This window comes from Pongo pygmaeus, chromosome 2, assembly GCF_028885625.2.
Source record: "Pongo pygmaeus isolate AG05252 chromosome 2, NHGRI_mPonPyg2-v2.0_pri, whole genome shotgun sequence".
In the NCBI taxonomy this organism is placed as follows: Eukaryota; Metazoa; Chordata; class Mammalia; order Primates; family Hominidae; genus Pongo; species Pongo pygmaeus.
In genome coordinates, this window is record NC_085930.1 from 68868330 (window position 1) to 68894071 (window position 25742).

A 25742-nucleotide genomic window follows, 5' to 3' on the forward strand; every position below is an offset into this window, starting at 1 on the left:
TTTCTTTCTTTCTTTTTTTTGAGATGGAGTCTCGCTCTGTCGCCCAGGCTGGAGTGCAGTGGCACAATCTCGGCTCACTGCAACCTCTGCCTCCTGGGTTCAAGCGATTCTCCTGCCTCAGCCTCCTGAGTAGCTAGGAGTACAGGGGCCCACCACCTGTACTAATTTTTGTATTTTTAGTAGAGACAGGGTTTCACTATGTTGGCCAGGATGGTCTCAAATTCCTGATCTTGTGATCCGCCGGTCTTGGCCTCCCAAAGTGCTGGGATTACAGGCGTGAGCCACCGCGCCCGGCCCACTCTTGCTATTGTTGAGCCTCCATTTCCTTAAGTGAGGGGCTAGGACACCAAGATTTATGGAGGACCTTTTATTCTGAGAACACATGCAACTGAACTTGGTCCAAGAACAGTGCTCTTAACTGACACGTCCCTACGAGGTTCTTTCCTAGACTCCCTGAATAGGGTCTGGAGGGCTGGAAAGTGAATCCCTTACCTGGCATCAAGCGGATGGGTACCTCTGAGGGGCCCTTCAGACATCTCCAGTTCAGGAACTTGGCCTCAGCTGAACTCCTGCACCCACCTCTGCCCCTTCCCAGCCCTGGGCACACTGCTGCTGGCAGTTGGTCACTTGATAATTTGCAGTTGACAGCACTTTCCCCATCTACCCCCTTCTGATCTTCACCAGGCGGGCACGGAGAGGACACAGCGCTCCACAGCCACCCAGCAAGTAGTGGGAAGGCTGAGTCTCAAAACCAAGTCTCCCGAATTCCAGTGGGCTGGAGGAGCCTTTCACCCCTGTTTTACAGTTGAGAAAGGGGTACAGGGAAAGCAAAACAACCATGTGTTCAGTAGGCCCAGGCTCTGGGGTCAGCCACCTTGGCTTTGAACCCTGACTCCACTTACCAGCTTTTCACTTAGAGAAACTTACTGACCTATTCTGGGCCATGGTTTTCTCACCTGTAAAGCAGGGATCATAGGATGCCTATCTCATAGGGTTTTTGTGAGAAATAAATGAGTTAATATAGGTAAAATGCATAAAGCAAGGCCTGGCAAGTAGTAAGTGCTCAATAGATGCTAGCTGCTATCATTGTTGTTACTGTCATCACACTGCCTCCCGGGATTAGGGAAAGGACTCATTGAAATGCTCCTTTACTAGAAGGGCTCCTAGAAAGAGGTTTGCAAACTTTGAAGTAATAGATAAGGTTAAATATTACTTAATGCATCCTGGACTAGCAATATTGAGCTAACTGTTCTAGTCTATTGAGCTAAGGACCATTCATGCTGAAGCCCATGTATCAGGTAATTAAATAAAAGAAACATCTAGAGGATTCTGGGTACAAATAGAATCATTTTGGAGAAACCTCCAGGTGAACTCTTTGGTGGCAGCTGTCTGTCATAAGTCACCCTCGGCAGTGGAGTTCACTGTTATTCTTGGAATCAGGAATCGAGTAGATCACAGGGAGTTTGGCCCCAGGGTACTTGGGTTGTCTTCTCCAAGCATGGGATTTTTGGAATGAAGTTTAGAGGCTGTCCTGGGAAGTTTGGCCTGTCGGAGGGCAGGAAGAGTACTCTGTGGCTCAAGAAGAGTAGAAAATGATGTAAAGGGAGAGAAAATAAAAAAAGAAAACTAGGCAAAGGATATGTGGGAATTGAGAACACCCAGCTGGGCTGTTGACCTTGAGTGAGTGGATGGATGCATGGTGATTGGACAGGAAGATCTAGCTGTAAATAGAAAGGCTCTCTTTTCCCCTGAACTACACAGCACAGATGACAGATTCGTGGCGAGGCAAGCAGACTCAGAAGCCAAAATAGAAAAAGGAGATGTAGCAGGAATCATTGAACACAGACAGGGATAGGATCCAGACATGAAAAACACCAGCAATATGGTGGTGAGGCAAAGAACCCAGGGTTGTCTGTGGATGTGGAGGGACATGTTGAGAAGGGGGAAGGTGGGGTCCTGGAGACAGCCGCAGCAGGTGTTCTCACACTTTAGCCACACCTATTTTATTTTATTTCTTCTTTGCATTCCATACATTTTTGCTAATTTGTAATTTCCCTAAAACTCCTAGAAACCCCCTTCTTGCTGATTTCATCATCTCTGTATGCCAGTTCCACCAAGACCATATCCAAATAACTCATTGGACTCATTTTATTTTTATTTTAAGTTCCAGGATACATGTGCAGGACACGCAGGTTTGTTACATAGGTAAACGTGTGCCATCGTGGTTTGCTGCACCTATCGGCCTGAGTATTAAGCCCCACATGCATTAGCTATTTATCCTGATGCTCTCCCTCCCACCGCCTCCCCTGACAGGCCCCAGTGTCCTTTTAACCAACGTATGAAGATCATCAAAATAGGCACCTGCTTTGATTATCTGCAAGTCTGCAGTCACCCCTTTTGGCCACTAGATGTCGAGAACGCATCAATATGGCACATTTTCTGGTCCATTGAGTTATTTGGATTTGATCTTGGTGGAACTGGCATACAGAGAGGATGAAATCAGCAAGAAGGGGGTTTTTTGGAGTCTTAGGGAGATTGCAAATGAGCAAAAATGGATGGAATGCAGAGAAGCAATCTTTCCACCAAGAACCATGAAGAAAAGTTGACTGCATTTTAAATCCATGTATTGTTTTACAAGTTTGGGAGATTTTTAGGATGAAGGTAGAAGGGAGAAACATGGCATACAAATATATGTTTTTTACATTAGTTAATGTTCTCCAGAGCTTGTAAGCATTTCCAAGTGAGCATGTTTAAGGTTCTTAAACCCTGAGCCCAAATCAGGGATAATAATGATGATGATGGTGGTGGTGGTAGCATCTGATAGATACCTCCATGGCTCTTACTATGTGGAAGGTATTGTTCTCAGCACTTTACAGAAATTAACTCATTTAGTGCTCACAACAAGCCTAGGAAGTAAATGCTATTATTATCTCTGTTTTACAGATGAAGAAGCAGAGGTCAGAGAGGTTGTGTGACTTGTCCAAGGTCACACAGCTGAGGAGTGGGAGCATCAGGATTTAGCCCAGACACTTGTCCATATTCTTACCTTCCATGATCTACAATGTATGTTGCCACATTGACTCCTGGCCAGTGGCAAAGGGAACTTTCTGAACAATGAATCAATGCTGTGATTTAATGATAAAAGTCACAGAGCCTGGGTGCGGTGGCTCACGCCTGTAATCTTAGCACTTTGGGAGGTCAAAGCGGGAGGATCACCTGAGGTCAGGAGATCAAGACCAGATTGACCAACATGTTGAAACCCCATCTCTACTAAAATATAAAAATTAGCCGGGCATTGTGGTGGGTGCCTGTAATCTCAGCTACTCAGGAGGCTGGGGCAGGAGAATCGCTTGAACCCAGGAGGTGGAGGTTGCAGTGAGCTGAGATGATGCTGCTGCACTCCAGCCTGGGCAACAAGAGTGAAACTCTGTCTCAAAAAGAAAAAAAAAAGTCACAGAATTCCTCATTCTAATAAACTCACTTCACAGCACTTCAAATGACAAGGAATAAGATTTTAGGGTTGGCCAGGAATTCATTCTGAGTTCTCCGACTTACAGGGCTTGGTTAGGTAGGAGCACATTTCATTCCCGGAGGGAAGTCTTTGCTCTCTGTTAGCTGTTACAGTAATCCAAGCCACAGAAGAGAATGAACAAGGCCCAGGAGCCATGGATTCCAGAAGTTTCTTTGTTTCTTAGCATAGAAAGATGATCATACACTTGGCATTGCAAAAGAAAAGTATATTTCTAGTTGGGGATCAGTAAAAATGCTGATGGTATGGAGCAGCCCAGCCAGTGTTCAGACTACTGAAAGTATTTATGCCTGCTCGGAAAATGTAATGAATTTAAAAAATTCATTAAGGGCTGGGTGTGGTGGTTCACACTTGTAATACCAGCACTTTGGGAGGCTGAGGCGGGAGGATCACTTGAGCCCAGGAGTTCGAGACCAGCTTGGACAACATGGCAAAACCCCATCTCTATTTATGAAAAAATGATACAGACAATCTAGGGTGATCTGGTAGAAAAAGTAGTGGATTAAAAGTGAGAGACCAGATTTCCAATATGATTAAATATATATTTACCATATGACCCTCCATCCCACCCCTGGGTATTTACCTAAGGAAAATGAAAATACATGTCCACACAAAGAAATGTACATAAGCATTCGTAGCAGCTTTATTCAAAATAGCTAAAAACTATAAACACCTCAAGTAGCTGTGGACATATGACTAAGTAAACAGATTGTGGCATAGCCATACAATGGAATACTTAGCCATAAAAAAGAAGTTCTGGTATGTACGGCATCATCAGTGAATCTCAGAAAAGTTATGCTGAATGAAAAGAGGGCTGACCCAAAGGAGTTTATATTGTATGATTCCATGGAACTGGATTCTAGAACACACAAAACCAATCTACAGTGACAGAAGGCAAATCTATGATTGGGGCTGGGGTGGGGTCAGGGATTGGCTGCAAAGGGGCATGAGGGATCTTTCTGGTGCAGTGGAAGTTCTATATTTTGCTTGTGGTCCTGGCTACATGGATGTAAAGTCTGGTGTCTCTGCACTGATACTTTGCACCTCTGAGCCTCAGTTTCCCTGTTTGTCAAACTAGAAGGCCATTGGATTAGATGATGTCTAGAATTTCTTCTGGCTCAGAAATGTCTCCTGTAATAACAATATCCATTTTTTTATTATGGAAGTAGAGTAGCAAAGTGCAATTTGCTTTATAGGAATTGTTTTTATAGGCAAGGATGAATTTATTCCAGGGAGCATAGAATATCTATTGGGTTACTTAATATTACTCATTTTGGGTACGGAGCCATTTGCAGCCCGTTGTACTTCAGGAAACAGCTGAGAAAATGATTTGTGTGTAAGAAGGATGTTCCCCATTCAATTCTCATGGATATGGGAGGAGGGGCTTTCCCCGCGGCACTGGGAGGAGAGGGAGCGATGCCACAGTCACGGCTGGCAGGGCTACAGAGGACAGCTGAGCAAGGGCCAGGCTTGCCTTGTCACCTTTGACAGTTCCCAGATGCTTGGAGCTATGGTTACCCTTTTAAATTTCCTCCTTATTTATTTATTTATTATTATTATTATTTAATTTCCTCTTTACTAGCCCATGCCTGGCTCTTAGTTACGGCTTAACTAAATTAGGGCTTAACTAGTTGTTGATGATGATGGTGATGGTAATGACTATCATCATCATATCCAGTCCTCAGAGAGTCTGTGCGAAAGTAAAGGAAGGCAGGTACCCAGAGCATGTTGTGGGACCAGGGCAGCGGCCAACTAGAGCGTAGAACTTGGTATGGAGCCAGGAGTAACAGGGAGGGCTGTGCTGGGCCATAGCTGGCTGCTGATTTCCCCTACTTGTGCGCCCCCAGGTCATGAAAACCTACCACATGTACCATGCAGAGAGCATCAGTGCAGAAAGCAAGCTGAAGGAGGCTGAGAAGCAGGAGGAGAAGCAGTTCAATAAGTCAGGAGACCTCAGCATGAACCTGCTCCGGCACGAGGACCGGCCCCAGCGCCGCAGCTCTGTGAAGAAGATTGAGAAGATGAAGGAGAAGGCAAGTGGAGGCCCTGGTCTGGGAGCGATTGGGGACAGGGCACAAAGGGGAGGGCCATGCTCTTGGCAGACAGCCTTAGCCTTCCCCCTTATTCCCCTGCATCCCAATGGGGTGGTGGTGGGTAGGGGGGAATGGGACAATGTAGCCAGCATCTCCTCTTTTGGAGATTGGCGTTCTAGTGGAAGCAGGGCCGGACATGCCCATGCTAGCACTGGTTAGGCTTGGCTTAGTGCTAAGGTCAGCAGGCAGACGAGGTGCTCAACTCACAAGAAAGCTGAACTGTGATGAGATTCACACCCAGCAAGCACCTTCTCAGATGAGCTGGAGTCACAAGGCATTAGCGGGAGCAGGGGCTTGTTCCAGAGGCCAATTTGATGGCCAAAGGTAGGGGCTGGGGGTGAGGTGGGAACTGATTACTGAATGTGTCTCAACAAGAGAGACCAGCACCTGGAAACCTGGTGAAGGGCTCATTCCAAAATTGCCATTGCCAATTCAAAGATGAGAGAGTTAGAATCCCTGTGTATTGATTCTGGAAAAGTCCTTTAGTACGGTGTGGTGGAAGGAATTCTAGCTTTGGAGTCAAATGGGCTGGGTTTTGAAAATGCCACGTTTACAACACCTCTCTGAGCTGCAGTTTTCAAATCTGACAGGAGTGGCAAATTCGTCTCATCTCTCATGTCAACTCTGATCAATTGCCCAGAGCACTGGGCTGAGAATTGTGAAACCCTATCCAGATTTAGTTAAAAACAGTGCTGTAGGGCTGGCCATGGTGACTTATGCCTGTAATATCAGCGCTTTGGGAGGCCAAGGCGGGAGGATCGTTTGAGCCCAGGAGTTTGAGACCAGCCTGGGTAAAATGGCAAAATTCCATATCTATTTATGAAAAAAAAAAAAAAGGCAAAGAATTTGAATAGATGTTGCTCTTAAAAAAACATGTACGAGTGGCCAATAAGTACATGAAAAGATTGTCTGGGCCAGGCATGGTGGTTCACGCCTGTAATCCTAACACTTTGGGAGGCCGAGGTGGGCAGATTGTTTGAGCCCAGGAGTTCAAGACCAGGTTGGGCAACATGGTGGAACCCCATCTCTACAAAAAATAGAAAAATTAGGCAGGTGTGGTGGCATGTGCCTGTAGTCCCAGCTACTTGGGAGGCTGAGGTAGGAGGATTACCTGAGGGAGGTCGAGGCTGCAGTGAGCCATGATCGCATCACTGCACTCCAGCCTGGGCAACAGAGTGAGACCCTGTCTCAAAAAAAAAAAAAAAAAAAAAGATTGTCTCTATTGTTAGTGATTAAAGAAATGCAAATCAAACTCAATGAAATATCACTTCACACCCACAAGGATAGCTAGAATTAAAAAGGCAGACTATATGAAGTATTGGTGAGAATGTGGAGAAATTGGAATCTTCACACACTACTAAAGGGAATGTACAGCGATTCTATCACTTTGGAAAGCAATCTAAATGTTAAACATAGACTAAGTTACCATGTGACTCAACAATTTTATTCCTAGGTATCCACCCAAGAAAAACAAAAACATATGTCCATTCAAAGACTTGTACATGAATAGCAGCATTATTCTTAATAGCCAAAAGATAGAAATGACTCAGATATTCATCTGCTGATGGATGGTTGAATAAAATGTGGTATATTCATGTGTTGGAATATTATTCATCCATGAAAAGGAATGAAGTACTGACACATGCTGCAACATGGATGAACCTTGAAAACAGTATGCTAAATGAAAGAAGTCAGTTACAAAAGACCACATATTATACAATTACATTTATGAAATGTCCAGCATAGACAAATCTATAGAAATAGAAAATAGATGATTGGTTTCCAGGGGCTAAGAAAGAGGAAAATGGGGAGTACTGTGAATGGGTGCAGCGTTTCTTTCTGGGGTGATGAAAATATTCTAAAGTTAGATAATGATGATGGTTGTATGACTCTGCAAATATAGTAAAAATAAATAAAAATAAAATAAAATAACCAAGCAGGGAATGATAAGACTACAACACAGGGAGAAATAGAGAGGTAGAGTGAGTGCTGACTGGAAGTCCAGAGGCTGATTTTTAGTTCAGAGTTGTATTTTTAGTTCGATTAGCTACTTGGCTCTTGGGCAAGCCACTTCTCTCCAGTTCTCATTTCCTCATCTATAAAATAGATGAGTTTAACGAAAATACTTTTAACATCCTTTCTAGGTATAACATTTTATGAGTCTATGAAGGGCTAAAAAATGGTCTCAGGGTCATTGTCATAGTTGTCCACTGGAAATAGGCCAAGAATATCAAAACTGTCTGTGGGGGTCAGGTGCATGGCTGGTGTAGGATGTAACTGCCAGGACCCTGGGGAAAAGTTAGAGATCTCTGAAGAGAATTAAAAGGATGAGAACTCATTGTGGAATAGGAAGGTATAAGAATGTCTAGGCAAAGGAGAAAAACCATTTATTTACAGAGACCTGACTTTTTACACAGCAATGGGACTCATCAGTCTGAAAGGAGCAGGGGACAGCTCTCCAGCCCACTTACTCTTTCCTGCTCCATTCCCAGGCTGGCTTAGACAGGAGCAGCTCCCTGGGAGGCAGTTGGGCCCTGCTGAGATGGGCCACTCTGACTGCCTCACCCCACCTCTCCCCACCACTCCCATCCAGTCATCCTCCCTCCCTCCTGTCCTCTAGTCACTGAAAGTGACTGAAAATGACCTTGTGCAGGGACAGTTCTAGGCGCTCCAGACCTAGCAATGAACAAAGCAGATCAAGTCCCTAACCCCACTTATTTTCTAATGGGAGATCACTGACAATCAACAAGTAAATAAAAGGGTAGAAAAAATACAATTTCAGGTGGTGGAAGTGCTTATAAAGAAAAGAGCTGGGCAGGGGTGGGCAGAGGGAGTGGGAGAGGTAGACGAGCTTGTCATCGAAAGCCAATCTGGCCTTGAGACCTTGGGCCAAGGCTGAGGGAACCATGAGTTTGAGGGCCTTGAGACAGGAATGAACTTGGCCTCTTAAAGGATGGACCAAGGAGGCTGAGCAAATGAGGGGGAGCATGGGGGAAGGTGGAGCTTGAGAAGTGGATGGGACAAGGCCATGGAGGGCTTCTCAGGCACAAGCAGCAGTTTGAGACGTCACTGGAGGGTGCTGGGTAGGGGTCTTATTGATTGATTGATTGATTGAGACGGAGTCTCCCTGTGTCACCTAGACCTGGAGTGCAGTGGTGCAATCTCCGCTTACTGCAACCTCTGCCTCCTGGGTCCAAATGATTCTCCCATCTCAGCCTTCCAAGTAGCTGGGACTAGAGGTGCATGCCACCACACCCAGCTAATTTTTGTATTTTTAGTAGATCGGGGTTTTGCCCTGTTGGCCAGGCTGGTCTTGATCTCCTGACCTCAGGTAATATGCCTGCCTCAGCCTCCCAAAGTGTTGGGATTACAGGCCAACGCTGCTGGCCAGGGATCTTATTTATACCCCACCCTAGCAAGGACCATCAGAGGCTGCTGCTTATCTAGTGTCCTCATTGGCTGTGCAGGTGCAAGGTGCAGGTGTAAGGGGAGCTGCCTGAGTCCAGGTCCAACCCTTACTCATCTAGCAGATGGAGGTCTTCCATAGGTGTGGCTGTGCAGGGCTTGGGTGGCAGGCAGCTACTATAAAGAAAAAAAATCACTGGGCCGGGCATGGTGGCTCACACCTGTAATCCCAACACTTGAGAGGCTGAGGTGAGAGGATGGCTTGAGGCCAGGAGTTCCGGATCAGCCTGGGCAACATAGTGAGACCCCACCATCTCTAAAAAACTTGAAAAACAAAAACAAAAACAAAAACTAGCCAGGTGTGATGGCATGCATCTATAGTCCCAGCTACTCGGGAGGCTGAGGTGGGAGGATTGCTTGAGTCCAGGAGCTAAGGCTGAAGTGAGCTATGATCACACCACTGCACTCTCACCTGGGTGACAGAGCAACACCTTGTCTCAAAAAAAAGAAAAGAAAAGAAAATCGCAAACCCCATCCTCTTAAATGGCTTGCTCTTACATCTACTCTTTTCTTCTTCCAGAGGCAGGCTAAGTACTCTGAGAACAAGCTGAAATGCACAAAGGCCCGGAATGACTACTTGCTCAATCTGGCAGCCACCAACGCAGCTATAAGCAAATACTACATCCATGATGTCTCCGATCTGATCGATGTGAGCTCCCTGGGGAGTCTGGGACTGAGCAGGGCCCGTACCTGGGCTGGCGCACGTCACTGGCTGAAGGAGGGGCTGGTCTTTGTCTTTAGCTGACATTCTCGGGTAGCTAGGGCTCTTTTGAGCCCTGCTGGAGGGGAAGGGCAGTGAGTTTGGGAGCTGGAAAATGAGTGTTACCTCGTGATGTCTATTTTCACGAGTGGGACATGGGCCTCTGGTGGCCCCAGTGCAGTTGGCTTGGGCAGTCGTATATCCAATGCCAACTTCCCAAGTACCCTCCTGGACACCAGGTCCTTTGCTGGGTTTGAGGGGTTCAGGGGTGAACCACACACAGTTCATGCCTTGGGGGATTTCCCAGTGTGATAAAGGAGATGTTATTAGTAATATGTTTAGCGCCCCTAGGGCCACTCAGCCAGACACACGTACATGCGAAAGGAAGTAGCGAATGAGATAGACTTAATTATGCAGATCAGCTTTGTATGGGGAGATTATCTTGGGAGAAATCGGGCAGCTTAAGCAAATGGAGAACGGAACACTGACTCCCAAGTACCAGCTGTGCAGGACACGCCACAGGGACAAGCAGATTGGGAGAAAGAACACTGTGAGCGATGGCACTGGGGAGGGCTTCTGTGTCATCTAAGTAGGAGCCAGGATTGTTTCTCTCGTGTCCCCCTTCCTGCACAGATGGGGGAGCTGGCCCTGTCCATGCTTAGTAAAGGCTCGGTACTGGTTGATGGACTCTTTTCCTGGTGTATCCTGTCGGGAAGTCAGGGGGCTCCTGCTTTTCCCATGGCTCCATTGTCTGCATCGCAAGGAGAGGGAGCTCCCAAATGGCCCAAGGCCAGACCTTCCTCTTTCCTACTTTTCAACGTTCTTTTTTGCCCTTTCAGCGCTTTTATTCATTCATTTACCATATATTAATTGAGCACCTGCTGTTGTCTGGAACTTGAGGTGCAGGAGCAGTGGGTTGGCCCTCGGGGAGCTTACCTCACCGAGGACATGTTGATAGGTGATTTTAATACTAAGTGGCAGGGGTCACAGTGAGAGAGGTAGAGGGAAATGTGGACCCCTGGAGGAGGATCACCTGACCAACTCTGAGTGGGGAGAACATCAAGGAAGCCTTCCTGGAGGAAGTGACCTCTAAACTGAATTCCAAAAGAAGAGTATTCCAGGCAGAGGGGATGCATGCACACCACCCTAAAGAAGAGAAAGATGGGCTCACGCTTGTAATCTGAGCACTTTGGGAGGCCGAGGCGGGTAGATCACAAGGTCAGGAGTTCGAGACCAGCCTCCTCCAACACAGTAAAACCCTGTCTCTATTAAAAATACAAAAATTAGCTGGGCTTGGTGGTGGGCGCCTGTAATCTCAGCTACTCGGGAGGCTGAGGCAGGAGAATCGATTGAACCCAGGAGGCGGAGGTTGCAGTGAGCCGAGATCGTGCCACTGCACTCCAGCCTGGGTGACAGAACTAGACTCCATCTCAAAAAAAAAAAAAAAAAAAAAAAGAGAGAGAGAGAAAGATGGTGAATATGGGGAACCTAGTTCTGCTATTGCCCAAATCTCAACCGCAACTCCCCTTGAGGGGCGCTGTGAGGTTTTTGCAGTGGGATTCCAAAGTGCCTTGGGGCCTCCGGGATGGAAGATTCGGCTGCGGAAAGGGAGGTAATTGTAAGTCACTATGGTGGCCGGTGACCACCCCTCCATATCCTGGCTGTCACCCATAACCTTCCGTTGTTGCCTCTCCCCAAGTGCTGTGATTTGGGCTTCCATGCCAGCCTGGCCCGCACCTTCCGGACCTATCTCTCAGCTGAATACAACCTGGAGACTTCTCGCCATGAGGGGCTGGATGTCATTGAGAATGCAGTGGACAACCTGGATTCCCGAAGTGACAAGCACACAGTCATGGACATGTGCAATCAAGTCTTCTGCCCTCCACTCAAGTTCGAGTTCCAGCCCCACATGGGGGATGAGGTAGGCTTCCCCCTGGAGCCCGGGCTTGGGGCTGCTTCCCTCTGTTCCCCCATGTGCTCCAGTACATCATCCCTGGTTGCACATACAGGAAGTTTCTATCCGAGACCTGGGGTCAAGCTCCTGGTTCATGGGCTTCCCCAGCTGAGGAGTTTACCACTAATACCCTAATCTTGCTGTGTCAAGTGCTCCCCGTGCAGAATTACAAGACCTTGGCTTCCCTTATAACCCCTCCCAGCTATGTCTAGAAGATCCCAAGGGAGCCCCAGTCTGCACACAGGCTCATGTTCTTCCCCCAGATGCGCAGGTGAGGTCCACGGGAAGCCTGGGCCTCACTGTAGCCTCACCACAGCCATTCAGGCTGGTGCATTCCACCAGGGTGCTCCCTTCCTCCAACACTGCAAGCCTTTGATACACCAGACAATCGAGTTTCCTTCAGTGCTTGTGCTGCTCAGATCCTTGTTACATTCTGGAAAAAACAAACGAAAAACAAATGGAAAGAAGGCCCTTGTCACTGGCCCCAACACAGCCCTACTCGTTACCCTAGGCTTACAAAATCTCTTATGCAAATAGTTCCCTGAGCTTGTCTGTGTCACTGCTTCCTCTGGGCATTGGGGGAACCCACTCCAACAATGTCCCAGATCCAGCCAGCCTCTGGGTCCCAGTGAGGCTCAGCTGGGCCACCCGTGGCACCTGCTGGGAGGGGAGGGACAAGGAGGCATCTGAGAAGATGGCATTTGCTAGACCCTCTGCATGGCTCTGCCCACTTACTTCTGCAGGGCTGCACTGCTGTGCCTGCCCCATCCCTCTCAGCCCTCCCGACCCATCTCCTGGACCTGAAAATGCTGGCCTCATGGTGACCACTGGTGACCATAAACTTTGGGTTGTGCAGTTAGTAGCAAATAACTAGTACTGTCCACAGAGCCCTACTATCCCTTGTGATCCTAGCTGTGTTCCTGGAAGGGGTGAGGTGCACATACCTGCCAGCAGCCCAGCCCACAGGTAATACTAGAGTCCCACATGAAAGGTGGAGGGCGGTGGCTCACTTCTGTAATCCCAGCACTTAGGAGGCCGAGATGGGTGGATCACCTGAGGTCAGGAGTTCAAGACCAGCCTGGCCAACATGGTGAAACCCTGTCTCTGTTAAAAAAAAAAAAAAAAAAAAAAAAAGCTGAGCATGGTGGCAGGTGCCTGTAGTCCCAGCTACTCAGGAGGCTGAGGCAGGAGAATTGCTTGAACCCGGGAGGTGGAGGTTGCAGTGAGCTGTGATGGTACCACTGCATTCCAGCCTGGGTGACAGAGTGAGACCCTGTCTCAAAAAAGAAAGGCAGAGGGAGAACAGCATTTCTCTGGGTGCTTCCCCTCCTCCAGCCCTCGGCCCAGTCAATTGCTGGGGGACGAAGAGCTATGAGCTGTGAGAGCGCATTGTCTCACAGCTGCCCTGCTGCAGCATCATTCTGCGGCACAATGGGAGTGTGCCCCTGATCATTTCCCATTCAGGTTTTTTCCCATTGGCTTCTCTTAGGTGGTTGCTTTCTTGCCACAACTTCTTGCCTTGAAATTAACCAGTTAGTTTTGCTTGATAAGATTATGTTAAGGCTCTTTGTAAACCTTCTCATGCTTCCCAAACGTAGATCATGACTGAAAGGCCACACCTGGCAATGGCAAGAGTGCAGACTTTGAGTAGGAAGACCCTGGTTCTCATCTGGCATTGGTTGCCATGGCCACTTATGAGCTCTGCGACCTTGAGCAGGTCACTCAACCTTTCCGAGCCCCTGTTTCCTGGACTGTGATTGGGATGTTAATGGTAGCCCCTGCCCTAGCTCCACACAGGTGAGGAGGGCACAGGGCAACCACAGATGGTGGCTGTTGTTCCTGCAGGTCTGCCAGGTCAGCGCTCAGCAGCCCGTCCAGACAGAACTGCTCATGCGGTATCACCAGCTGCAGTCCAGACTGGCCACCCTCAAGATAGAGAATGAGGAGGTGAGTGAGCGCCTCTGCCCTATAAGGGATTTTCTATGGAAGGCCTGGCTTGTCCCAGGGAGTCCACTTGTGCCACGGAATGCATAAGAAATGATAGTTCCACTTATAAGATGGAATAGTACACAATCATTAAAACCACACACACCAAGAATCATTAATAGCCTGGGGGAACACTTATAAGATGTTAAATAGAAGAAAAACAAAAGGTGGGAGGCTGAGGTAAGAGAATTGCTTGAACCTGGGAGGCAGAGGTTGCAGTGAGCTGAGATCATGCCACTGCACTCCAGCCTGGATGACAGAGTGAGGTTCCATCTCAAAACAAACAAACAAACAAACAAAACACAAAAGGAAATAGGACTCTATGTTCAGTATTGCCATAACTGGAGTAAACTAAAGCATATGTATATTCCTAGGCATAGAGAAAAGACTGGAGGGAAATGCTTAAATGTTATTAGTTGCTGTGTTTGGGTTGTGGGGTGATAGGTGCTTTCTGTTTACTTCTTTGTGCTTTCTTCTATTTTCTGCAATGAATTTCTGTTTTATCATTAGAAATAACAGTAGGTGTTTTAAATTACACAATGAAATAAACAACCCAGGGCACACTAAATGTTTCAAGGATTCTGAGCTCCAAGGAACAGGTCAGCTTTACCAGGCCCAGCCTCCCCCCCTGCAGCTGTGGGGCATAGGATTCTCAGCAAGTGGGTACAGATGGAAATAGCAGTGCAGTGGCTCTATTCTGATGTGGACTGAAGAGGCCAGATGGGAAACATCCTATTCCAACCTGGACTCCTCCTCCAAGGAGGATGTCAACCAACTGGAGGCCCCTGGAGAAAGGAACCAGGATGAAGGGAGTGACACTCGAGGTCATGGACAGGTTTATTCTTGAAAGTGCAGTCATGGGGGAGGTGGGAAGACACAGTCTTGATCTTCAAATCTCAAGAGTGCTATCCTGGGCAGAGACAGCAACTTTGCTTTTCATCTCCACAAAGGACAGACCTAGGACAAATATGAGACAGATTGGAGCTCAGGATGATAGCAAATCAGTGCAGTCCCCAGGGGGAGGTTGTATGGAGACAAATTATATATTTGTTTTTCAAACCTGGAAAGAGACAGGAGATGAACAGAGTGTTTTCTTTATTTATTTATGCCCTACATCTTCCCCCAAAGGATTTTAAATTGTTTACACGGAATAGTATATGGATCATAATGTTAATGGAATTTAAATTGGAAATCAGGGCCAAAGAAAGGAGAATGAAGCCAGTGTTCTTCTGTATGAGCTGCTAACGGGCTTGAATATGCTTAATTTTGAATCTGAGCTTCCTGTCATGCTGCATTAGAAAGAAGAATTGATTTGTGTATTCATTCAATAATATTTATTCAAGTATTTATAGAGCACATACTATGTGCCAAACATTGTTCTAGATATAGAATAAAGTGACCAAACACAACACAACATAGCACCTCCTCTCCGGGAGGGAATATTCTACTGAGAAAAGACAAATAATACTTAAAACTGTTGACAAAGAGAGTCAAACTCTGTAAAATACTTGAAGAGATTTATTTTGAGCCAAATATGAGTGAACAATGGCCTGTAGTACAGCCCTCAGGAGATCCTGAAAACATGTACCCAAGGTGGTTGGGCCACAACTTGGTTTTATACATTTTAGGGAGATGTAAGGCATCAGTCAATACATGTAAGATGTATTTGGTTTGGTCTGGGAAGGTGGGACAACTGGAAGCAGGGGCTTTCAGGTCACAGGCAGATTCAAAGATTTTCTGATTGGCAATTGGTTGAAAGAGTTAAGTTATTGTCTAAAGAAAGGAATGTCTGGGTTAAAAGAAGGGGTTGTGCAGACCAAGGTTTTATCATAGAGATGAAGCCTCCAGGTTGTAGGCTTCAGAGGATAGGCTGTAAATGTTTCTATCAGACTTAAAGAGTCTGTTCTAACAGTAATTCCAAAAAGGAGGAGGGTATAATGAAGTAGGTTTGCTGCCCCCTTCCCATCATGGCCTGAACTAGTTTTTCAGGTTAACTTTGGAATGACCCTGACCGAGAGGAGAGGTCCATTCAGATGGTTGGGGGCTTAGAATTGTATTTTTCATTTACAAAACACAAAAACAAGCCAAGAAATGAAGGAGCTTGGAAAATATTAGACAGTAATAGGCACTGAGTGAAGATATCAGGGGGACTGATGTCATCAGGAGTTGACATTTAAGCTGAGGTCTGAGTGAAAAGAAACAGACTTTGAGTGACAATAATTTTATAACAGACATTGGAGGCAGTTTTTCCAGGGACTGTTTTTGGAACCAGCCTCCAAAGCAAAGAATCTGCCCTTTAGGCACAGTTCAGCAAAGGGGTGTTGTAAGGTCAGGGCCCATGGGCCCTGCCTGTGCAGGCTTCTGGTGGTCCCATGAAATTCCAGAAGAAAAAACTGGAGTCCTAGCTGAACAATGTGTGCCTCAGCAACTGTCTTCCTGGAGTTTTCCTTTTCTCAGCTGGGCTTTTGATAGGAGTCCAGTAGCAGATACCTGGAGAGTTTGTTGCACGAAGAGTGCCTGGCTGCCCGCCATTGTCAACTTTGTCTCTATCCTTCTCTGAATGAAGAGAACTAGAGCTCATCTAATGTTGTCCCTACTCAACTGACCACCTTGCATTGGAGGAGCTAGTTTTGAGTTACATAATTAAGCTAAGAGAAACAAACCTAGAAACCTTGGTTCCTCATTTGTTGCAACATTCCTCAAGGTTCTCTCTGGCAGAAGCCATATGATAAAATATCTTTAAATTGGGCAACCTGGCTTCTCATCCCAGCCAGCTGTGTGATTTTGGGTTGGTGACTAATTTGTGTTTTCCACATTAATACAGTGAGAAGGATTATTTTTGTTCTGCCTATATCCTAGGGACTTCATATGGAAGAAGTAAAGTGACAGTTGGGAAAGGGACTTTAGGTGTCAACGGCAGTATGAGAATACAGGATTTTGTCAACCTGCTGTGTTTCCCCAGGTTAGGAAAACCCTGGATGCCACCATGCAGACATTACAGGACATGCTGACTGTGGAGGACTTTGATGTCTCTGATGCCTTCCAACACAGTCGATCGACAGAGTCCGTCAAGTCGGCTGCCTCTGAGACCTACATGAGCAAGATCAACATTGCCAAGAGGAGAGCCAACCAGCAGGAAACAGAAATGTTTTATTTTACAGTAAGTGGCATCCTGGGCCCAGAACCACACTGTCGGCCAAGCCACTGGCCACTTTTCAGGAGCAACCCAAGCTACTGAACCAGAGAAATCACATGGGTCAATTGGATCTAAGACTCCTTCACCATGCTTTTAAAATTAAGTTGCCTGGCTTGGTTTTCTGAAATGCAGAAAGTGAATTCCGAATGGGTAGCATTGACATTGATCTTGGGTGATGATTACTGAAATTTTCTTGCTCTAGAAAAAAACCAGAGACAGTTTTATTCAGTGGGGTGATAAGAAAATGGCTAACAGAGTCAGGTACAAGTCCCAAGGAACAACCTTGAAATTATGTATATAGATTATCATGTTGAATTGTCTTAAATTTAGGTGTGAGCTTTGGAAAAAATGCCCTCAAAAATCCAAGCCAATTGCTCTTGAGTTGCTAGACCTTCATGTAAAATCCCATGTTAATTATCTTTCATTTGGACAGGGACTGGGAGGAGCAAGGAGACGGGGACTGGGGCTTTAGTTCAACATGTGTTTATTGAACATAGAATATTAGGTTTGTAAGGGACCTTAAATCTTCCGTGGGTCTGTTCAGCCACATCCCTGCCCAGGGGCCATCCTGACTCTGCCTGATTGCTCCCAAGATTAAAAGCTCCCTTTTTCCCCAGACAGCCCTTTTGTTTGCATTGTGCCTGGCTTTTGGTATTATCGTGTTTTCCTTTATCTTTGCTATCTTCAAAAACCTACCTCACTAGGATTTCTTGGTTCTGTTCTCTGGGGCCACCCAGAGTGGAGGCTAATTCTACATGACAGTGTTTCACATGGTTGCAGGGAGCTGGGATTTCATTTCTCTAGGCTAAATGTATCTGATTCTTTCAGTCTTGCCTTATAAGCTTTTGTTTTGAGTAGCCTCAGGATCCTAGTGACTCTCTCTTGAACATGTTCCATGTGCTGATGCCTCTTCTAAGGTGAGACTCCGAGCAGTGGTATGCCCAACACAGAATTGAGCAAAATTGGCTGGGCACCGTGGCTTACGCCTGTAATCCCAGCACTTTGGGAGACCAAGGCAGGCAGATTGCCTGAGCTCAGGAGTTCTAGACTAGCCTCGGCAACACGGTGAAAACCTGTCTCTACTAAAATACAAAAAATTAGCTGGGTGTGGTGGTGTGCACCTGTAGTCCCAGCTACTTGGGAGGCTGAGGCAGGAGAATTGCTTGAACCTGGGAAGCGGAGGTTGCAGTGAGCCAAGATCATGCCACTGCCTCCAGCCTGGGTGACAGAGTGAGACTTCATCTCAAAAAAAAAAAAAAAAAAAAAAAAAGAATTGAGCAAAATTTTCACCCCTTCTATACTGGATACTATGCTCCTATTCATATGTTCTAAGATCATATTCTTTTATTATTATTTTAAGGCTAAGTTATTATCAGTTATAGCTGTCTTCCCTACATGCTACCATTAACCAGGCCTCACTCTTCCTAAGGCTTTGTAGGGGATATCTTGGGCAGGTCTTCTGTTTATCACCAGTTAGTTTTCCTCTTGATGAATTCAATTCACGGTTTTAGTCAACATCCTGATCCAGTTACTCAGCATACATGCTGTCTCCTCAAACCTGTGTCACCTGCAGATTCAGTAAGTGTGGCTTCCAAACTTTAATCAATTTAAAGACTAATGGGTATACCAAGGCCAAGGCCAAAGACAGAGTTGTTAAAATTATGCAACTAGGGCCGGGTGCCGTAGCTCATGCCTAAAATCCTAGCACTTTGGGAGGCCGAGGTAGGAGGATCCCTTTAGCCCAGGAGTTTGAGACCAGCTTGGGCAACATAGGACGACTCCATTTCTACAAAGAAAAAAAAAAGTGCATGTCTGTGGTCCCAGCTATTCAGGAGGGTGAGGTGGAAGGATTGCTTGAGCCTGGGAGGTTGAGACTGCAGTGAACTGTGATAGTACCACTGCACTCCAGGCTGGGTGACAGAGTGAGACTGTCTCAAAAAAAAAAAAAAAAAAAAAAAAAAGCAATGAGGCTAATACTGATTGGATTGTAGTCATTTAACCCAACACAAACCCACCCAATTCTAACTTCTAGTTCCATCTTATAACTGGTTTTGTCAAATCCCTTGTCGAAAACCAGTAGTCGATACGCTGCATTTTCTCCAACACTCTTTGACCCTGTCAAGGAAGAAAACAAAGCAGAGCTTAGCAAAGCAGCCCATGCTGATTGCTGGTATTCACCACTGCCATGGGGCCTACTGTGTTCACAAAGAGAATTTATGGTTACAACATGCACATGAATATTAATTCACTTTGGCAGTAGAAGCAAAGAATTCTGGGGAACAGAATTCAAGAAGGGGGTTTGGCCTACTCGAAGTTAGGAGAATTCTCCAGTATCTATGACTAATGGTCATCAGATGTTATAGTTTATTCTTAATACTTAGTTTGCTAACCTGGTTTCCTAGAATACCTTCTCATGACTTATTATTTTAGGTCTTTTTAAGGACATCATAATCCTTTCAATGCAAACATCAATGCAATTTGATGGCATTCTTTATTTTGTGGACATTCGTTATTCTTCAGAGGGTTGAAGCTTAAATGAGGCGGACAGAGATGAGCTACAGAGCCCCAGGCTGTAATTTGTGCTAACCAGTGGATGACCTGCCAAGGCATGAGTTACACATTTGGGATTAGATCTTCAACTTCTTGGGGCAGTGAGACACGGTGGACAGAATATCAGCTTACCCCTCAGCTCTGCTTTTTTGGGGAATTCTTGGACAGGAGATAAAATGAGAGGACATTATTGCTGGAAGCATCTATAGAGAGCCTCTAGGACAGTAGTTACCAAACTGAAGTGTGCATTTGAACCATCTGGGAAGCTTGTTAAAAATGCAGGTTCTCAGCCAGGCGCGGTGGCTCATGCCTGTAATCCCAACACTTTGGGAACCGAGGTATGCAGATTGCTTGAGCTCGTGAGTTCACGACCAGCGTGGGCAACATGGCAAAACCCCATCTCTACAAGAAATACAAAAATTAGCTGGCCATGGTGGTGTGTGGCTGTAGTCCCAGCTACTTGGGAGGCTGAGGTCCCAGCTACTTGGGAGGCTGAGGTCCCAGCTACTTGGCTGCTGTGTGCCTGTAGTCCCAGCTACTTGGGAGCATGGCTTGAGCCTGGGAGGCAGAGATTGCAGTGAGCCAAGATCGTGCCACTGCACTCCAGCCTGGGCAATAGAGCCAGACCTTATCTGAAAAAAAAAAAAAAAAAAAAAAAAAAAAGTAGGTTCTCAGACCACCACTCTCCCAAGATGGGCGACTGGAATTATGAACAATTCTGGGCCTCACTGGTTCCTCCTCCAGTGTCAAATGAAGGGTTAGACTCGAGGTATTCTAGAACAGGAATTTGCATGTTGACAGTCTCCCCAGCTGGTTATAAGCCCCTGGCCCTCTGCCCCACACTTGGAGAAACACTGAGTCTACTCTCAGTTTACACTGGGGAGGACATGGAGGCTCAGAAATGCTCAGTAATCTGCCCGAGGTACCCAGTGAGTGACCACAGTTCTGAGCTTCTGTTTCCTTCTGGGTAGAACGGGCCTGATGATACTTTCCCCATTTGCCATCCAAGATTGTGATGAGGCTTAAACGTACACGTGTGAAAACTGTCAAGTGCTCTGTGGATACAAAGTCGAGTGACTCTTAATGGCCAATAGGCCAGGTCCTGGGAGCCTAGGACCATGGAAAAGGAGAGAGGACACCACAACCTCCCACCAGTCCAGTCGTTCCAGAAACCCAACAAGGTGGGCCAGTGTGAGGTGACCCCAGTCTTATGTGTGTATATGTCAGCCCCTACCCCAGTGGGTCTTTCCCCCATAGCTGTCAATGGGAAGGTGGTGTTAGACGCCCTCCTCTATAGTTGACTTGGGGGTGTCTGAGCCTCTGCAACTCACTTTTCTCTGCCCCCTTTTTAGTGTGCTGGCTGGGACAATAGAGTGGGTTTCTCTTTGAGAAACTAGCAGGTGGATTTGGGGCAGTCACATCTACCTCCTTCACTTTATTCTCAGAGCTTTTGCAATTGCCGTGCCCCTTGCTTGTAAAGCTCCTTCCCGCAGGTCCCCATGTGGCCCCCTTTCTACCTCCTTCAGGCCTTGGATCAAATGTCCACTTTGCAGTAAGGTCTTCTAGACTTCCGATCCACTGTTCCCACTTGATTTTATTTATTTATTTTTTTGTGGAGATAGGGTCTCACTCTATTGCTTAGGATGGAATGCAGTGGCATGAACATAGCTCACTACAGCCTCAGTCTCCTGGGCTCAAGTGATTCTCTCACCTTGGCCTCCTGAGTAGCTGGCACTACAGCACACACCCCCAGGCCTAGCTAGTTTTTTAAACTAATTTTTTTAGAGACTTGGTCTTGCTGTGTTGCCCAGGCTTGTCTTGAACTTCAGGCCTTCAGCAGTCCTCTTACCTCAGCCTCCTGAGTAGCTGGAATTACAGGTGTGAGTCACCATGCTCAGCTCTGCTTTCTTTTTATCCATAGCATTCACCAGCACCTGACTGAGTGGTATTTTACTTACCTTTTTAGTTCGTTTATTATCTTTCTCCCCAGCCCACCACGTAAGCTTCAAGAGGGAGGGATCCAGTGAAATTTCTCAGCACCTACTCTAAGCCAGTCACAGCTTTAGGCACTGGGGAGCTGGAGATGAGCTGGGCTTGGAGCCCACCCCCCAGCGGCTGGCCATGCAGCAGAGGCATGCCCAGTGGGGCTCTGTGACTGTACAGGTGGGGGAAGCTGGTACCTGTGTAGAGGTGGCTAAGGCCCACTGAGTTCCGGGCAGGTAGGTGTGTTTCTGTCCTGGCCTGTTCTCTGTCCTTCAGTAGCGCTCTAAGGTGCACTGCTCTGGGCCAGGGCCCTGAACTAGGAAGCAGGCTGGGGCTAGGCCTGGCCCGTGACTGACTTTCTGTGGGACCTTGGACAAATCACTTCCTGGTGCAAGCTTCATTTTTCTCATCTGTACAAAGAAGAAAATCTTATCACCCCCTGCAATTTGGGTTATTTTAATGGGAAAGCCTCTCAGGGGCCTGCAAGCCCTTCCTCCTTCAAAGTGGGGCCAGATGAAAGGAAGACTTGTTCCGAGGCTCCTCTCTGACAGATCCAATAAAGCTGTCTGGCTTCGGCTGCGTGGCCCCTGGGACGGCTCCCATTTTTATTGCTCTTGGCGCAGAAGCACAGTGGAGCTTTGATGACTAAAGAGGCCCTTTGCTTTGTCTCCCCATGGCCCTTACCTGACAAAGGCAGCTTTCACTACTCCCATTCTCCCCTGTTTTGCTTTGTGTTCCTAACCCCTGACCTGAAAGGCCTGGAGCCCTCCAAGGCCCTGGCCGCCACATGTCAGCGCTGGGGATCTAGATGGAGGAAAGCAAAGACACAGACGCAGAGGCCTCTCTATTCCCTGCGCCGGGGTTCCTGCGGGTGACGTGATCTCTCTTCGGCTTCTGTGTCCCAGAGGTCAGTTGCAGAGGTAGAGATCCCATTACTTGGCCTTGCAATCTATAACTTCCTTGTGCCTTGTGTCTTACAGAAATTTAAAGAATATGTGAATGGCAGTAACCTCATCACCAAGCTGCAGGCCAAGCACGATTTACTCAAGCAGACCTTGGGCGAAGGTGAGTGAGGTGATGGAGGCCCTCTGGCAGGTACTCTGTTCCCCACTGGGTTTCACTGTGGCCCCCTGACGTGTTGAGCTGTTTAAGCTTGAGACAGCGGGCACCTGGCAGAATGAACCTGGACTTACCAGGACTGGGCAGGCTGAGAACATCACCTTGGTACAGATGCCTTGGGGGGGGTCCAATCTGGCTATAGAAAATAGAGGGCGTGAGTTGCTTTTTGATTAATAGAAAGAAAAAAATAAAAGAAAAAAAGAAAATAGAGGCTGGGCATGGTGGCTCACGCCTGTAATCCCAGCACTTTGGGATGCTGAGGTGGGAGGATCACGAGGTCAGGAGATCAAGACCATCCTGGCTAATATGGCGAAACCCCGTCTCTACTAAAAAAATACAAAAAATTAGCCGGGTGTGGTGGCGGGCGCCTGTAGTCCCAGCTACTCGGGAGGCTGAGGCAGGAGAATGGCATGAACCCAGGAGGCGGAGCTTGCAGTGAGCCAAGATCATGCCACTGCACTCCAGCCTGGGCGACAGAGCGAGACTCCATCTCAAAAAAAAAAAAAAAAAAGAAAAGAAAAGAAAAAGAAAACAGAGGGCAACCACAAGTCTTAGTTTAGGTTGGCAGGGACAGTCCAAGGCAAAGTGATAGAGGGGCACCCATCAGGTAGGGAGTGGGAATCCAGAGCCTCAGAGGCCAGCACTGACATTTTTCGGCAGACACTATTTGCAAGGAATACTACTGGAGTGTCTGGCTAGGGTTTTAGGTCCAGAGAAGGAAAATCCATACATGTAAGTCAGGGTTTGGCCCTTGAGGGACCTGATGACTAGGCTTAAAGCCGCTCAGTGCATTCCATTGGCAGTTGGAATAAAATCCCAGCTGCTGTCATGGCACATGAGGCCTTATACCACTTAGCTTCTGCCTGCTTCCCTGACCTCATCGGTCATTCTCCCTTTCCTTACTGTGCTGCAGCCACGCTGAGCAAATTTCTGCCCTTCAGGACTCACCAAGCTTATTCCTGCCCCAGGGCCTTTGCATCTGCATAGGTAACCACCACCCAAATCAGGGGATAGAGCATTCCAATCACCCTCAAAAATTCCCTTGTGCTCCTTTGCAGTCAGCGCCCCACGCTCTACTCTGATCTGATTTCTGTCACTGCAGATTAGTTTTGTGTGTTCTAGGTAGTAAGGGCTGGGGAACTTTGGGGGCTGATGGAAATAAAAGCTCCGTATCTTGATTTGAGTGGTGGTTATACTTGGGGGTAGGCATTTGTTAAAACTCATTGACTAGGGGATAGGAGGGGGGAAGACTCAGTTGCAGTGAGCTTTTTCTTCATTCTTTCCCTCTAAATTTTACCCATCCTGACATTTCAGTATTGGGCCAGGGGGTAAAAGGGGTGTGGAGGAGTTTGGGTAGCAAAGAGGGAAGAAAAACAGTGAGAATGGAGGAGAAAAGGAGAGAGTCCAAGAGTGGAGCTCAGGGTGTGGGTGCCATGGGGGCAGCTTCTAAGACTAGCATTAAAGAGGAGGGTTGGTATTTATAGGCACAGGGCAGGGGGCTGTTCCTCATGAGCCAGGTAACCAAAAGGTAGGATCATATGAGTTGGTGGCTACTTGCATTTTTGAAATTAGATGCTGAATTTGGAAAACTAGATCTTCTTTTAAAAAATAAGATCCTGGGCCTGGTGCAATGACCTGCCCACGCCTTCTTGGTGCAGAAGCACAGTGGAGCTTTGATGAATAAAGAGGCCCTTTGCTTTGTCTTCCCGCAGCCCTTATCTGACAAAGGCAGCTTTCATTGCCGCCATTCTCCGGGGGGCTTGCTTTGTGTTCCCAACTCAAATGATGATGATGATGATGACGGTCATCTTCATCATCATCATCACCATACTTAGTTTTGGCGTAACTCCTGGTCCATTTGGTCCTCCAAGTTTATTTAGCCTTCAACTATGCCTTGCTCTAAGATTGCTCTACCAGTCTCTTTTCTGAGTTTTGAGCTGGTTAGCAATAAAAAAAACAACAAAAAAAAAACGCCCAGAAAATGCATTTTCAGAAGTAGAGGGGCAGTTAAGAAAAAGCCATCTGGAAGAATCTCTGTAGTCCTGTGTTTCAGTAAGCTGGCCATGGAAAGGCTCACTGTGCTTCCTTTGGCAACTGGGTGGTTCTTGATAGACTGGTCAGTTCTACAGAAGTTTTTTTTTGTTTGTTTGTTTTTTAAGTAAACTTTCTCTTTTAAAACAGTTTTAGAGCTACAGAAAAGTTGGGAAGATAGTATAGTTTTCATATACTCCACATCTAGTTTGCCCTGTTATTAACATTTTACGTTAGTATGCTATATTTGTCAGCATTAATGAATATGGTACATTATTATTAACTGAAGTTAATAAATTACTGAATGACTGAAAAAGATGGAACCTGAATAAATTGAGACCAAATCTCCATTCATTTTTATATAGCCACTACATGATAAAGATACATGTAGATTCTTAGGGCACTGGGTGAAAAGGGAGAATTTCCACTGACCTAATTGATAAATTGATAAATTGGAAATTGCCCATTGGGTGAAGGAAGAAGGGAAAAAATTCAGCAGACCGAAGAGAGCTCAGAATCTTAGCAAATTCATCCTTCTGAGTGTCAAGTGGTGATTCACCTTTTCCTGAGCATTTTGGTTCTTCTATTCAGTAGGATTCTCTTCTAAGAGTAGGGTAGGGTTACAGCTGCATCAGTGGCCTTTTTATGCCATATAAGGGCTATTTTGTAGTATCATGTCTAGTGCCTCAGTTTCTGTAAAGTACAGTAGCCCTCCTTTATTTGTGGTTTTGCTTTCCATGGTTTCAGTTTCTTGTGGTCATCTGTGGCCTGAAAATATGAAATGGAAAATTCCCGAAATAAACAATTCATAAGTTTTAAATTTCTCGCTGTTCTGAGTAGCATGACGAGCACACTGAGCAAATTTCTCTGCTGAGCAAAAATCTTACGCCATCGTGCTCCATCTCTGCCAGGATGTGATTCCTCCCTTTGTCCTGCATATCCACTCTGGATACGGTACCCGCCCACTGGCCACTTAGTAGCTGCCTTGATTATCAGATTGAAAAAACAGAGGACATGTAGGATTTGGTACTATCCACAGTTTCAGGCATCCACTGGGAGTCTTGGAACATATTCCCCACAGATAAGCGGGGACTGCTGTACTCTTTTGACAGGATGGCTCAAGGAAACTACAAGTT

At 46.5% G+C, this 25742-nt stretch overlaps 1 protein-coding gene across 6 annotated transcripts in view; it reads left to right on the forward strand.

Moving 5' to 3' along the window:
- SRGAP3 (SLIT-ROBO Rho GTPase activating protein 3) overlaps positions 1–25742 on the forward strand; it is a 383768-nt gene that overhangs the window by 294452 nt on the left and 63574 nt on the right. For all 6 annotated transcript variants that reach the window (XM_063661806.1, XM_054482929.2, XM_054482932.2 and 3 more), the window contains 6 exons: positions 5377–5562; positions 9608–9736; positions 11487–11708; positions 13587–13688; positions 16690–16887; positions 22437–22521. In XM_063661806.1, coding sequence (XP_063517876.1) covers positions 5377–5562; positions 9608–9736; positions 11487–11708; positions 13587–13688; positions 16690–16887; positions 22437–22521 — 922 coding nt within the window. The remainder of the gene's footprint in view (positions 1–5376; positions 5563–9607; positions 9737–11486; positions 11709–13586; positions 13689–16689; positions 16888–22436; positions 22522–25742) is intronic.